This window comes from Dermacentor albipictus, chromosome 5 (genome assembly GCF_038994185.2).
Source record: "Dermacentor albipictus isolate Rhodes 1998 colony chromosome 5, USDA_Dalb.pri_finalv2, whole genome shotgun sequence".
NCBI lineage: Eukaryota > Metazoa > Arthropoda > Arachnida > Ixodida > Ixodidae > Dermacentor > Dermacentor albipictus.
This window is the reverse complement of record NC_091825.1, coordinates 103,703,130-103,718,540: the sequence shown is the minus strand read 5'-3', so window position 1 is coordinate 103,718,540 and position 15,411 is coordinate 103,703,130. Positions and strand designations below refer to the sequence as shown.

The 15,411-nt window shown below is 44.2% G+C and overlaps 1 protein-coding gene across 2 annotated transcripts in view; it reads left to right on the top strand.

Annotated features, from left to right (window-relative positions):
- Positions 1 to 442: 442 nt before the first annotated feature.
- The window catches only part of Tab2 (TAK1-associated binding protein 2), a 32,263-nt gene continuing 17,294 nt past the window's right edge, over positions 443 to 15,411 (top strand). Inside the window, exons 1-5 of one of the 2 annotated variants that reach the window (XM_065437056.2) lie at positions 443 to 663; positions 2,657 to 2,788; positions 5,614 to 5,958; positions 7,376 to 7,496; positions 13,216 to 13,364. In XM_065437056.2, coding sequence (XP_065293128.1) covers positions 2,684 to 2,788; positions 5,614 to 5,958; positions 7,376 to 7,496; positions 13,216 to 13,364 — 720 coding nt within the window. In that variant the 5' untranslated portion in view covers positions 443 to 663; positions 2,657 to 2,683. Of the gene's footprint in view, positions 748 to 2,656; positions 2,789 to 5,613; positions 5,959 to 7,375; positions 7,497 to 13,215; positions 13,365 to 15,411 lie in introns of both variants that reach the window. The other variant, XM_065437057.2, reaches the window with a different exon arrangement.

Sequence of the window (15,411 nt, the reverse complement as noted above, 5' to 3'; positions counted from 1 at the left end):
AGGTGCCTTATCAAGCAGATGTGGAAGCGAACATGACGGTGTGGAGGCACAATGACGCTAAACATTGCATGATTTTTAAAGAGCGTTGCCAGGCCCCCAAAATAGTGTATGTGAATTTCTAGTTTGCAGTTTCATTTATTGGCGATCACGCTTATTTCATTCGCATTTCACGTTTGCCACTTTACCACCGCGGTGGCTTAGTGGCAATATAACGTTGCGCTGCTGAGTTCGAGGTCGCCGGTTCGACCCTAGTCGCGGCGGCTGCAATTTAGTCCTTATCGCGAATTCGGCAAATCCTACTAGGGCGTCCCAGTAAGTGAAATTCCTAGATGATTTTTTTTTTTTTTTTTAATCAAATGGTCGCGCGGCCGCCTCAAGTCGCCGGTGTGAATGAGCCCTAACCCAGTAGTCACAGTAGCACGAAACTCTATGGCAACGATGATTGGGTGAAATAGCACAGATTTAGGTGCACGCTAATCAAGTGGTCAGAATTATATCAAAGAATTCAATCATTCTTAAACGTTTGTTTTCTATTATTTGCCACAACGGCGAAAACCACCGGAGGAAACCAGGAGTGTTGGCAACAAGGTACTGTAAACAGGTGATTGCCGATGTCAGTCCGCGCTGATGTGACGCAATTTTCTGCTGCAAGATGCCGAGATGGTGAGCGCCCATTTGCGGTTTTTAACTCTATACGCAATCTCATAACTGACGAAGTTAACACTGTTCATCGCCGTCATGTTGCGGGTAGTTTATATACACCTGTCATTTCTTACATTGCTTGGGTTTGTGTTGTGCCGATATCATTTAGGCTTATAGCTGTCAGGACCAAAACTATTATTACTCTTATATACATACGAAGTGTTCTTTAGGTCCGAAAGGAAGCTAGTGATTTCGGTTGTTGGAATTGTGACAGGCAACTTTGATGAGACGTTGTGACGGAAACTGCTTTGAATGTCGTCGCATGAGCACGCTCCTGCCGCACTGAATGTTTTCATGCTCCGTGTTCCGTGTTTCCGCAGATCATTGCAGTCACCTATCATTCGTTACAAGTCACCAACAAATACGGGAGCCTGTTTAACGTCCTAACATGCCGTGAACCATATCTTTGGCCTAAGTTATATTGATTTCGTGTATAGTTAGAATTTGAAATTCGTTTTCAAATATTTGCAGCTTTTTCCTATTGTTGCCGGATGCTGTGCAATCCGACGCCTGCGTTTGATGTAGTTGATTGTGTTCTAACAATGACGATCTTGCTGATAAAGCCGCCCATTAATGAAGTCGTTGTTTTTGTTCCTGGAATCCAGAGTACAACAGAAGTTCGTTCACGACGAAACAATAAAGCCGGGAGGGAAGTATAGTCTCTTAGCTAATGGTACATGTTGACATGCTCAGTGGCGCCGAAATCGCACTTGCACCTTTCGTTTGATTTGCTCCTTCATTTAGTTCATGTGTTTTTTCTGGCTTGTCATTCGCGCCTAATTTGCTTTCCGCGCCTTGAACGAGGTGCGCGCATACTTTTCCGCCTGTGCCAATTGTACAGGAGGGTTACACTCAACATCACCCTGTAGAGGTGCTCGTGACGCCGGTATGTTTAGGTTGACGGTGTCAGAGAACTTCAGTGCACGCGGCTTGACAGTGAAGGTTATAGCTAGTGAACAGCAGATATGAAAAGATCTCGTTAGGCGAGGCACGATTTAATTTGAACAGTCATGCTTTGATTGGCATAACAAGGGTCATCAGTGTCATTTCTGTGAGCAAAAGAAAATGGCACCGAATGTAACCGTACAGCCACAAGGGGGACGGTCTCAGTAAAGTTCTGAACAGTGCTTCAGAGTTGTCAGATTTTCCAAAACCATTCTGCTTTCCTTCATGTGGCGGGCTATTCATTGTTCTATTTCGGTTTGGTTCGTAACCCTTTAGAATTGAGAAGCTGACCTCTGCATCATTTTCGTTGTCAGGGTTTTTTCTAGTGTGGCTTTTGCACACAAAATGTAGCACCTAACCTTTGAAAAGTGCCTCACTATATGGCTCACCTACACCGGCAGTGGAACTGCAAACATGATGTAGGTGTCTGCAGCAATGCTTGTTCACCTAGGAGTGCTGGCCCTGTCTGTCTTCAAACCAGTGCTATAAATGTAAAAACTATGACTGTCTTGTTACCAGTTTCAATAACGGTCACTTCACACAATAAATAAAGGAATGACGGGATGGAATTGTATCAATATCTAATGAAAACAGTTTGCAATAATTTGTTTTGAGATACATGTCATTTTTATATGAGACTGTGCTGTTGTGCTGACCGATTCTGCACAAATATGCAGCAAGCTTGCTAAATTTCTATTGTAGTGTGGAAACGGGTGCTGTGCTGCCTGATGGCTGTGTGTGCATCTTAACCCGCCGTGGTTGCTCAGTGGCTATGGTGTTGGGCTGCTGACCACGAGGTCGCGGGATCGAATCCTGGCCACGGCGGCTGCATTTCGATGGGGGCGAAATGCAAAAACACCCGTGTACTTAGATTTAGGTGCAGTTAAAGAACCCCAGGTGGTCGAAATTTCCAGAGTCCTCCGCTACGGCGTGCTTCATAATCAGAAAGTGGGTTTGGCACGTAAAACCCCATAATTTATTAATTTTTTTTCCATCTTATGCCATGCAGACACTGTGCTAGATCCACACTACGGGTATGGCGATGTGTTCAGTGCCACCAGTGCACCAGGGCCTCTACAATGACATGAGAGCTCAGTTTCCTGAACTACCAGATGCTGTGATTCAGTCTTATGTACAGCTTGTAAGTAGCCTTTCCTCTGAGTCTTTGTATTATTGTCAGTTGTTTCTTGTAAATAATAGCTCTCACAACAAAAGCATATGTGAAAGAAAGAAGTTATGTGTTTATCAGCAACACTTTCTTGGTCACTCATTGCAAAAGGAAGTAGAATAGCAAAATGAACATGCAGTAAAGCGGGAAGCTCTACAGCATACCTGCCAACTCTCCCGATTTGTCTGGAAGACTCCCAAATTTTGGCCACTCCTCCAAATTGTTGGGACACAATCTTAAATCTCCCAAAATATTGCCTCAATCCTACCATGAGGAAAATAATTGCGGCAGAACTCGTCTCCAGATGACATTGCTCTAATGCTCATCGTGAGATGAGCATTGGATGAGCAACCGTTAAACCCATAAGCAACATGAATGTCGTCCGTTACCTTGTCTGGTTTTCCCCTGATTGTACAGCACTTTTTGTGCAAAATTGGCAGCCGGAAACAAGAGTCGCAAGGAGTTGAGAAATTAAGTGATCTACTAAGGGAGAGAGCAGAGGCAACAGCCAAACAGGAACGAAAGGCGAAAATTAACGAATTTAACCGGTTTGTGAAAATATTTATAGATCAACATCTTTGTATTTAACAAAGAAGTATAGAAAATGGTGCTGGAAGCAGAGAAGAATTCCGTTTATGTTGAATGACGCTTCCACAGTTATCAGTCGAGCCACTTGACATAGCCACTTCTCTGCTGTGCTTATACGGGTGTTTTTCTAACCTTCGACGGTGGGCACGGTGCGTCTAGAACCGCAGCGTCCTGCGCTCTACGCAGTTGTACTAGACTGGCGGCCACACATCGTTGCACAACTTTCCAAAAAACGATGCAAGCCGCTTTTGGCACTTAACTTGGTAGAGCAATAAACGAGGGATCCAAAAGAACGGTGATTGTTCCGCAGATGTATATTTCTCTATAATTCTTCCAGAGCCAATTCAAAAAACGCTGCTAGAAATAATTATTTTACGCTTTTACTTGCTTACTTGTTCTTGGCAGTGTTCTTCCTGTGCGAGTCGATTTGATGTGGTGCCTTGTTTGCCAAGTAAAGGAGACGTGTATCTCACAGGCATGCCTCTGAAATACAGCCTATTTCGTCTCTCTTGTGTGGGTTTAGGCATCTCTATGGCGAATGGTGGGCATTATTCACATTTGTACTAGTAAAGGTAAACCCCTGGGTACCTTTACCTGGTACCCAATGGGCAGAGTAATGCAGTTATATAGCCTTCTAGAGCAGTTCTGTACTTGAGTAGCTTCAGCACCAATGCCTGCCAAGTATAAAACAGAAATATAGCTTCCTCAAACCCAACAACATCGACCAATAGTGACGAAATACCTTTTAAAGTCAGTCCTTATTGTAAACTGGCCTGTTACGAACCTGAAAAACTACTTGTTCAGATGGCACATGTGCATCCCCACATCAGTACTGCCATGTATGTGGACAGAAAGTCCATTTCTCCACTTTGTTCACGTAAAAGTGCCTTTTGATTTCCTAAACACGCAGACACTGGTGTAACATCACATGGCAGTTGCTCGTGTTTACTTTCATTCTGGATTGCCGATTCATCTGGTGGCATTTGAAATGTACTGCGCACTCTTTTTTTGTCTTCGATGATGACACAGTAACACATTTCCAGGGTTCGTACACCTTGAAATTCTTGAAAACCCTTTAGTTAAAAAAAAAAAACATTAAAGGGCCTTTGGCACTCCTGGAAAATAATGCGATCCTTGAATTCCTTGAAAATTGTGGTTGGGGGAAACTTTTGAACATTCAAAGTAACAAACTCCGCATGGGGGCTATACTATGTACGCTCTCTATTGAGAAATGATCTCAGATTATTTTCTTTTGAGAGGGGCTAAATGATTTCAATGTGGCATGTCCACAGCCATCAATGACAGAGTTGTTTAAATCACCATTGCCATCGTAGAGCTAGACAAAGCGAGATCAAGTACTACTTTGCATTTTTGCTAGTTGGTTCACATCACAGCCGACATGGCTCCATTTTCATGCCTCATGCTCTATAAGTGCCTGGGGGAAAGTAAGTTTCAGCCATTTGCCCTTAACACAAGTGTCTGGTTGAAGTCGGACACCATTAACCATTATGCCAGAAGGCGAATGACATCATTGTAATGGGAAAGTGAACTTTAAAAAAGCGACTTAAGCAACTTAAGAGTTTGAAGCGTGTGTCCAACTCAGTAGGCTGCTTAGCTGCTAAGAAATTGCAGCTAAAGAGATTTCTGTGTTTTTCAGTGTATGTGTATAAATAAGGTTTTTTCCTCCATCCTTGAATTTCGGCCTTTGGAATTCTTGAAATCCTTGAATTAAAGAGAAGGAAAAACTCCAAACCAAAATTTATTTTTAAAACCCGATGTTTCGGAGCCCAACCGGCTCCTTCTTCAGGGATGAGATGGTGAGCCATAGCAGTGCTTATTTGTGTTTTCATTGTCCCCAACCAGGCACATATCTACCGAACGTTTACATTTAATCCTTGAATTGACCTTGAATTTTGGGTTAGGTGTTCTGTACAAACCCTGCATCCCACATAAAGTACTGGTCTTTAGGAGAACCGGTGGCATAAAAATTGATTACAAGCTTTGCATGTACTTTCATCTGTGTCTAGGCTTATGTTACATCAGCACAATTTAACTTATCATATCATATTTAATTTAATTTTGGAATTTAATTTTAATTTTGGAAAGGTTGAAAGCCGTTGTCCGTAGAGGTGGACACTGGGTCTGAGGGGGATAGAATAGGCAAAGAGTTGATTTTGTTTATTTGTATGCTGGTCTGATGTGGCTTTCAGTATCCCCGCAACAGAGCAGAGTGTATAGAGCACCTTACACGAGCCAGCCAGGACCAGCTTTACAGCCAGTTTGACCCGGAAGAGGTCTCGATAAATCGGGAGGGAGCTCGCCTGCCAACCTCCCGGCTGTTCGAGCCCCTCGAGCCTCCCTTCCCAGTGGACCAAGACCTGCCACCACCGTACCCTGGCATGTTGACACCTGTGACACCCGTCACGCCGACCACACCGCACTCGCCATCCAGGCCACAGCATCACCGTTCGCCTCAGGCAACCCACCAACCACCACCCTACTTTCCAACTACTCGACCAGACCAGCCTTCGGTACACACCGACTACAGGCCCCAGGTATGTCCTCGTGATTTACTACGTGCTACCCGCTGCATTAGCTTAGTACCTATAATGTTGCATTGCTGAGCTTGAGGTCGCGGGTCTAATCTCGGTTGCAGCAGCTGCATTTCAGTGTAGGTGAAATGTAAAAACACACCTGTACTTAGATTTAGGTGCATGTTAAAGAACCCCAAGTGATCAGAATTAACCCAGAGTCCCCCACTACAACATGCCTGGTAATCAGATTGTGGTTTTGGTACCTAAAACACCCAAATAAATTTTTTTACATGCTGATCAGGTGGGGTCCATCGCCTCTATTTTGCGTATCATAGCTGCTGTTAAACATATTTAGCGGCTTTTCATAGCATAACAAACTGAGGAAAAAGTGGCAGAATTGCCAGCCATGCTAGTACATAGTGCAGGCATCCTTAGCATTATGAGCAGTAAAGTTAAGAGAGGTGACTTGGAGTGGCCCTGTAGCTAGCAAAGGACAGGGCAAAGCAGTTTATAGAGGCCATCCAGATATTTTTGAGGATTGTGTGGCTCTCAACGCGATTTATTGTCATGTGTAGACAGACAGAATGATGGGCATTCAGTACAGGCAGCCTGAGAATATACAATTGGAATATTTTGATATTCAGGGTGCATTTTTTTTTTCAGCTGCACCAAATTTTTTAAAAATGCCTGTGGCAGATAGCACAGTTGTAAACCTTAATGTAAATTACTACAGAAGGCAGTCATAAAATTTCAAAAAATCTGAATGCTTAATTGAATAATGAACATATTTACACCAATTAATTTTCTAATTATTTATTTTACAGCACATAATGTACAAAATGTAGCTAGTGATTATGCAACGCTTATCAACTTATATCAAATTCTGGGGATGGCACTGGTTTCGAAATGTGCGCCGTCGAGCTTGCAGTGAAAAATGCGCTATTTTTCATTTACTTCTTTAAGAAAGCGCTGTTTTATGCATTGATGCACAAAAGTAGCTGGAATGCTAATGCATTTCATCAGACACTTTGAAAATTGTCGTGAAGCTAGCATAGTCCCGAGAATTCGTTCCAAGTCTATATGCCTTGCATACTCACTGGCTGCCATTCATAGATTGAAATATGTGCCGTCAGGTTATAACTTAAAATGTTAATTAGTATAATTGTGTTAATTACTCTATTAAGCAGTTTCATTCCTTGTAGAGGTAATGGCAACCTCATTGAGTAATTTAGATGGATCGTTAGCATTGTGCTATCTGCCACAGGCAATTTTTTTAAATTTGGTGCAGTTAGAAAAAAAGCACAGTGTATGACGCATTCAAGGTCTCTGTTGCGTTAATATTTACTCTATTTATATTCTTGCCCTTTTGCTGTAAAGCAGAAGTTACACCTTTTTTTTTTTTTCCATTATCTTCTCTCAATTTATGTTCGGACTGGAGCTTTCCACAAGCATGCCTGCAACTTCCCTGTATGGACCTGGCTGGCCACACACAGGTGCCATGGAATCCCCCATGACTCGTCTTCACCACTCTCCACCTGTCCTTGATGACATGATCCAAGGTGAGACCACTGAAAGGTTCAACATATGAGTATGGTACAGTCCGCTTATAAGGATACCACGTGTGATGATATATCGGCTATAATGATAGACGACTTCAGAGTATAAACTTATGCATCGGGGCTATGAGATAAAAAAGGCATATAACTGTATGTCATTCACCACATCAGATATAAAGATCTAAATTCTGCCTTTTGGGCGGCATTTTCCATGCAGAATAATCGTGAAATTTGCATTGCTGAGTTCTCTTTAACCCGAGACGGGGCAAAAAGCTTGCCTACGCGAGTTCGTATCTGCCACCATTACCACGCAGTGCGTCCCACCAGTGCGCCTATTGCAAAAGTCATGGAGAGCACCGCAAGTTGGCGCAATGTGCCACAAGAGTCCTGAGTAGAAAATAAAAGAAGAAGACGAAAAAGAAAAAAAAAGCGAGAAGCAAACCGCACCTGCGCTTTCTTTCTACAATGTCCCTCTCTTCCTTAGCGAACGTGAAAATGTGCCACGGAACCAGCGATAGGTACACCAACAAAGCACAAATCTGTGTAGCTTGAGACTTGCAAATTTTGCAAGACTCAAAGTACGAGCTCGCTCAGTCAACGATATTGATGATTCTGAAAACTGCGAGCGCCACGATCATGAAGGCTAGAACCAGTGGCCATGCTGATCAATGGAAAAGGCTAGCTTTGTGCGCCAGGTTGAAACCTCCCATGTGTGAAACCAACGCGTTAACAGCCGCTGTCATTACTGAACTCTGGGAGCATGTCACCACTGGCGATAAAATGGGTGGTGCTTCGATAGAGGAGTTTCTGAGTGCAGATAGCGCTGCCTCATTCTGCGAGGAATCTCTGACATGGAAATCGTTGTTGCGACAGACAGCTGCATTGTGTGACAGAGGCGACGATGGCAGTGGCAGTGACGATGAGATTGACAGTGGCCTGTCTTTGACACTGACCCCAATGTTCACGCATAGTGCACTGTCGTCGTTAGAGTCGCTCATTGATTTCATGCTTGCTAAATTATAGCCACCAGTGTTTGCACAACCAGTGTTCAGGTTCACAACCAGTGGTTGTGAACCTGAAACTTCGGTGAAAGCAAGTACACATTTCTGACTATTTCAGTGCGCCTAATGCTTCACACACTGTTTAGAGGTATAAATAAACGTTTGATTTTTCACAGCCTAAATTCTACAACGTCAATTTTTTATCGTAAGTGGCAAATTTGGTTTCGGAGCTGCAAAGGTATGTTCGGCAGCTTTCTTTCTTTCTTTTACGGCAGTCCAGATATAGCGACAATGATGGCATTTTTCGTTCTTGATATCGTTATAAGTGGACTGCACTATAGTCCTCACTGAAGATTTCCTGGAAATGTGAATGGTTGGAGACCATCAAAGCATTTCTGGGGCCTTAAAGGCTTAATCACACCAGCGACTTGAGGTTGCGTGACCATTTGCGACTGGTGACCAAAAAGCAACTGTAGGTGACCGAAGCTCACACCGAGAAGCTCGGCTGAGCACGACCTGCAAGTCGCAATCCCAGAGATTATCATTCTCTGCAAGAACTCAAATGACCTACACAGTTCACGCATACTTCGGTGGTTTCACGTTCCGGCAACAGCCATGGATATTGATATGAGTGAAGATGAAGATGTCATGACTGCTGATGTGCTCTGCCGTCGTATCAGCTGTGGCAGCGCGGAAGGTGCTGAAGAAAAAGCAATGTTAGTGGGTGTGGCCATACCTCTGTTCGTAATAAACGGCCGGCCATGCAAGCCACCTCCTGGCCGAACTCAGTGCGCATGACGAGGAGTATTATCGAGAGTAAGTTGTAATTTCTAGTTCACGTTGTGTGGGAATCGTTGCATCATTTTCGCGCATTATTTTGCTGCTGTTTAGCTTCTTGTGAATGCTACTGCATACATTCGACATGTTGCTGTAACTGCTGCGCCCCAGCATCACAAAGTGAAACGCCAATTACACGCCTGCAGTCAGCCATGGTGGCATAGACTTTGCATTTGTCGCAACGCAGTAGGACACTGGATGAAAACACATAACTTTCGTCACATCGCTGATTATTTTAGCAGTTTTGCAACCATAGTCACGCGACTGAAAAAATTGAGCAGTGAGCGATTGGCCCAAAATAGTCGCTTTTCTCGAACAGCGCTCATTTGCGACCATTTGCTGCCAACGTGGTCGCACGACCACTGTCAGTCACCGGTGTAAATGAGTCTTAAGGCTGTTGCTCTTAGTAAAGCTTCCTTTAGGCCTTCTTCGTCTAGTTGGTATTTGATAATGACATTTATCACCAGAATTGTGCGTTGGAAGTTGAATTGGAACATGTGGTTCGTGCTTCTAGCCTATACGACCATGTCAGACACAGCTACATATGCCTAAGGTATGGCAATATGTACTACTAAAATTTTCTAGGACTTCCTTAAAATTCTGTGTTGCATTGTGACAGTAGCACGTTTTAATAAACAGGGGTGGTGATCCTTCACCAATGGCGCCATTGGGATAGCCGCGCGAACTACATCACCAAATTGCGTCAAAATCAAGAATATGTGTGAAATTATGCCATGCTACGCCAAAACAGCTTTGGCTCTGGCATGTGTTGGCAAAAGATCGCTGGCATAAGATCAGGCTTTGTGTAGTTGGTGTCGGCTGTCTCATAACAGTAGCTTTCGTATTCTTTCTGCCTATGGGCGCTAATAGCTGCACCCAATTAGGCCCCCTGAATAAAAATAAAGGTAGCGACATTCTTTCCTCTTGCTGCCCAAGCTGGCGAGTGAGGGCAGGCAAGGTGGTCCGCTTATCCACACCTCCCTGTTGGTGGAGCAGTGTCATGCGGTTGTGCTGGCACCGTTTTCGTAGAAACAAGCGTGTGCTGTCAGCTGCACCTTTTGTTTTCTTGCTTTTTGTTTTGTTTTTACTCATGATGGCTCCATGACAGTTGCTGCTGATCACATTGCACAGCCCCGTGATTGTGGCAATCGCTGTGATTGCGAATCCTGGTATGGCAGCGATCACAGTGGTGCAAAGCACAATTGCCAGGTTATGATAGAGCAAACTAAGAGTGCAACTGGTAAGGGAAGGGAGTGCAGCGAAGGAGCTCGGATAAGGAGAGGAGGAATGTCGTTACATTTTAGTGAACTCCAAATGTCGCGGTGCTTCTAGTTAGTCCAATGAGTGGCAAAGTGAAGTCAATCACATGCAGTCTTGGCTTGAGCTAGTTGCTGCTGTTCATTGCCTAGAAATGTTTTTGAATAAACCACTGTGGTGCTCATTAACCCTATAGCTTCTTCACATCTGTTGGAAAACACTTCCAGTCACTTCATGAGCACTTAGTACAAAAATACAGTCAATCCCAGTTGTATCAAACACTGAAATATTGATTTATTGTCTGTATTGAACAGATGTAACAACCCCTTGAAAATCTCATGCAGGAGTATAGAAACCTACTGCATGTACATTGAACTCTGTTTCACCGCCACATTCGATACAGGCAACTCTCGTTACAACCGACCCTGATAATCCGACAAAAAATGGCCCTTTTATCCGAAGCCCATAATATCCGAAATGCCTCACTTCCAAAATTACGTTGTGATGTCTAACAACTTTATTGCAAAGAGTGAGTGACAAACATCCAAGATAAGAAACACAATAACGTCGCAGTTTCGCCCGAAAGGCGAAGCATCGATTGCGATAGCAAATTAAGCAAGATAAGCGCTGCAGCGGCAGCGAGCAAATTGAATTTTATGCTGTTCGCTTGAGCGCGAACTAAATGTCGAAAGCACAGCACATACGAAGCTACCGGCACTGGGCACACTTTGTCCACATCACAGATCGCTTTCATAATGTGGCACCCGTGCGGCTGAGCACTTTGTCCACATTGCAGGTCGCTTTCGAGATACGGAGGCTGCACCCTGTTTTAAAAGCAATATACAATATTCGCAAAGACTGGGCAAGTTGACATAGTGTGGCATCGTGCACGTTTAGTGCTGAATGTTGCATATAACCGCACTGCTAGTATAACTGTTATAACCGCACTGCTAGTATAACTTCTATGAAATCTGATATATCTCTTCCATCCCTAGCATCCGGCCGAAAATATTTTCGCTTGAACTTTTTCCATCGGCTTTACTATCACCCTACCCTCCGTGACGAATTCATTCTTCAGCCACATTAAATATCTAACCGTGTTGACCATCGCTTTAAGGTTGGTATCGAGCCATGTCATACTAAAACCTTTCTTTACTCTTTTTTACCTCGAACTTCACAAGACTGGAATCACCTTTCTTCCGACATTGTTTCCATTAATGATAATACCCGATTTAAACATGCCTTAGCTAACATTGTATAATTATGATTTACCATACCTTAGCATGCTTTGTGATATGTTTATTATGTTCATTATTATTTTGTTATTATGTTACTATGCACTGTCTTTATTCTCTACCCACTCCCCTCTGTAATGCTTCGGCCCTGAGGGTAAAATAAATAAATAAATAAATAAAAATAAATAAATAATGTTGAGTTTCGGAGACACGCTGATGTGAAAGGCAGACAAAGTGCATTCGTTCCTCGCTGCCGTTGCATTTCATGTTAGCATCATCTCGCTGCGGGCAACGCTATCGTGAAAAGCGCTGAGAAAATGAAACTCGTCCTACTTCTGAGAAAATTACTCATTTGCATTGACTGCAAACTCAGAAACACGGACGTACCTGTCACCAAATTTCCTGTTATGAAACACCTCTGGCAGTTCTCGTGTCATGGTATCCCTGTTTTTCTGTAATATACCTGTGCAAGCTTTGCAATGATGTGGGAGGTGTAAGCCAGTCCCGCTCTCAATTTACAAGGCATGCTGTCGCAAGCAATTGTTTATACACATACTTGGTTGGCTGATGTACAGCTTGACACAACTTAAAAAAGAAATGTTTGTAGAAGCCATGGAACTTGACGTAATAGTTCTGCGGAAACCCGCAAGGTGGAGAGAAGTAAACAATAAAGTTGAAATGAGACATCCACCTAGACGTAGCTCATCCCTACAAAAGAAACCCATATGGGTTCCTTGAAAGAAAAGCCTCGCAGTTGAAGAAAAATTCACCCTGGTCCGGGACCTGAACCCGGGACCACAGCCTTTCTGGAGCCACCGCTTTACCATCTGAGCGAACCAGGTGGCAGGCAGATGGCAGGGCGAAGTCAAATTTATCAACAACTCGAAGCAAAGGCAAGAGTTTGACTTGATAGTTCTGCGGAAACCTGCATGGTGGAGAGAAGTAATTAATAAAGAGGAAATGAGACATCCACCCAGACGTAGCTAATTGCTACAAAGGAAACCCATACAGGTTCCTCGAAAGAAAAGCCTCGCAGTTGAAAAGTTCCTCTGGTCTGGGGACTCAAACTCGGGGTCTGAGTCTTCGGACTCGACTCGGGGTTCGAACCCGTGTCTGGATTTCCATTGTAGCAATTAGCTATGTCTGGGTGGATGTCTCATTTCCCCTTTATTAAGCCATGGATTGTATAATTTCTCAGTGGGCGTGGCTGCTGATATCTCATTCATTGCTTCCAAAATTGTGCCACTTATTTCCGCAGATTCTTCTCGTAAATCGCTTGTCTTGGTATGCTTGGAGCACATGCCAACTCACACGAATGTTGCATTAAGTTTTACAAAAAATAAATAACAGGTATGGTGTTGTGAACTTTCATATCCTTTCATTGTGATGCAGCTCTCCTCACCCACCAGCACCAAAGGTTTGAGCTGCTGCAGCGAACATATGCCCAGCAGGTGCAGCTCCTTCAGCAGCTTCGAGCAGAGGTGGAATCCAAAGAGACCAGACTGATGAGCAAGCATTTGCTTGATGTCACTCCATCACAGGTTGGCTATGCGTCGCTACCTCTGTTTACTTTTGTGTAGTGCTTGCCTGCAGCTTTCTATTCAGATATCGCTGCTCTTCAATCTGGTCAGTGTGTCCAATTTTAAGTGAGCAAGAAGAACGAGGAGATCAGAGTACTTGATTTTTTGTTATTTCTTTATTATTTATTTGAAATCATATCAAGAAAGCAGACAGTGAAGCCGGAGAAAGCATTAGGGAACTTAACTGTTGTGGTTAATTGAGATGACAGCTGATGTGTTCCACACCTACTACATGGCTATGAGTGGCACCGGCTAACACTTCCAGGGCTAGCCTTGTACACATACTACACAAGTACCCAAGAAAATGGAAAAAGCAGCGCGCACATAATGCACGAACGATGTGGGTTTAGCTCCCAGCTGTGGCAAGTTGTCTTCTTGACGTTTTTGTTCTATTTCATTTTCCTTTTTCCTATAATATCTACATTTGAAATAATTGCAGCAATTTCACCTACACTTTCCCTGGCTTCATTGTGCATTTTCGTCACATAAATGTTACATAGTGGTTTAGTGGCTATGGCGTTTTGCGGTTGAACACTACATTGTGGGTCCAACTCCTGACTGCAATGGTGGCATTCCAGTGAGAGTAAGATGCGATATGTACTTACATTTAGGTGCACATATTATAAAGAATCACAGGTCAAAATAAATCTGGAACCTCCCACTGTAACGTGCCTCTTAGCTGTGGGTTGTTTGGGATGTTAAAACCTATGATTTGATTTGAAGATGCCTCTGTCGCCCTTCGTTTGGAACACACTTTTTTTATTCACTGGCTCCCTCTTAACTACTCTGTGGCTGGTAATGGAGTGATGGCCACCAAGTGCAATGATGCAGCAGCTGCGCCAAAAGGGGTCCGTTGCTCCATTGTGCTCATTGCGCTTCCGCACACTGAACATCTGCACTGTCTTGGGCTTCGTTGCCGGCATCGCGTGCAGCAAAGAACCAGCGAAAAAAGAAAGCTGAGAAAATAATCTAAAAGATAGCGCAAGTCGATGAGCAGCTCCCAAGCAGGCGTCTATTGAGACGAACGGAGCAAGGGGCAACAACGACGCAAGCGCGGCGGGCACGGCATCGAAGGGAGCAGCTGCCGCCGCCGCCGCCGCCCGCACAGCAGCCAATGGCAGGCGCGCTTTAGCCTGCGGGATTCGAACACACTGCTCCGGCCAATCAGCGCTCCGCATCGCATCGCAGGAAAACGCCATTAGCGCCTCAACCACGCCGACGATGCCATGTTGCAAGGCGGCAAAACAGAGACAAAGAATTCACGGTCAAAATGACACCAATGGCGCGGGCAGGCCGCATGGGCCGGGAATGGCGCGCGCGCGAAGTTTGACTTCATTTCGGCATTTGCGCGTGTTTTGTGGGCCGCGGTAGCCTCAAAAGTATAGGTTTTTTTTTTTTACTTTTGTAGTTGCGGTTGAATTAGGTGCTGATAATTGCAGAACAGGTAGTTTATAAAACATACAACCCAAAAATATTGTTTTTCAAAAATCGACTTTTTCGCGATTTTTCGAGTGCCTCATCCCCCTTAAACAATGCTAGAAGGTTGCCACGACAGCTTGTCAGCTTGAGAAATCCAGAAGAAATGCTAAGGCAAGATCACCCCAAGCATCTTGCCACTTGCTTCTCACTGGCTTGCACAAGAAAACCCTATGTCCGTCAGCCTTGCATGCTTTACGCGAAGCTTTCGAACATCCTTCTCTAAGGCATCCAGGTGCTCCACATAGTGCAGCGGAAGGTTACTCATGAAAACGAAGCACCGGAGGGATTGAATCATCCGCCGGGCCTCCCGTGAGGACAACGTTGAGGCAGCCTGGCCTACCTCGTCATCGCTGCCATGATTGCCTTCGCTATCCGATGCAAGCTCATTCACGACGATCACCTTATTGGTTAGAAGCACTTAGTTTCCATATCTATAGCGGTGTGCTTTCTTTTCACCGGCAGCATTGTGTATTGCCAATGATAAGCAGGCAGATCAGCCACCTTCCATTTTGTCAGCGAGTCAAACAAG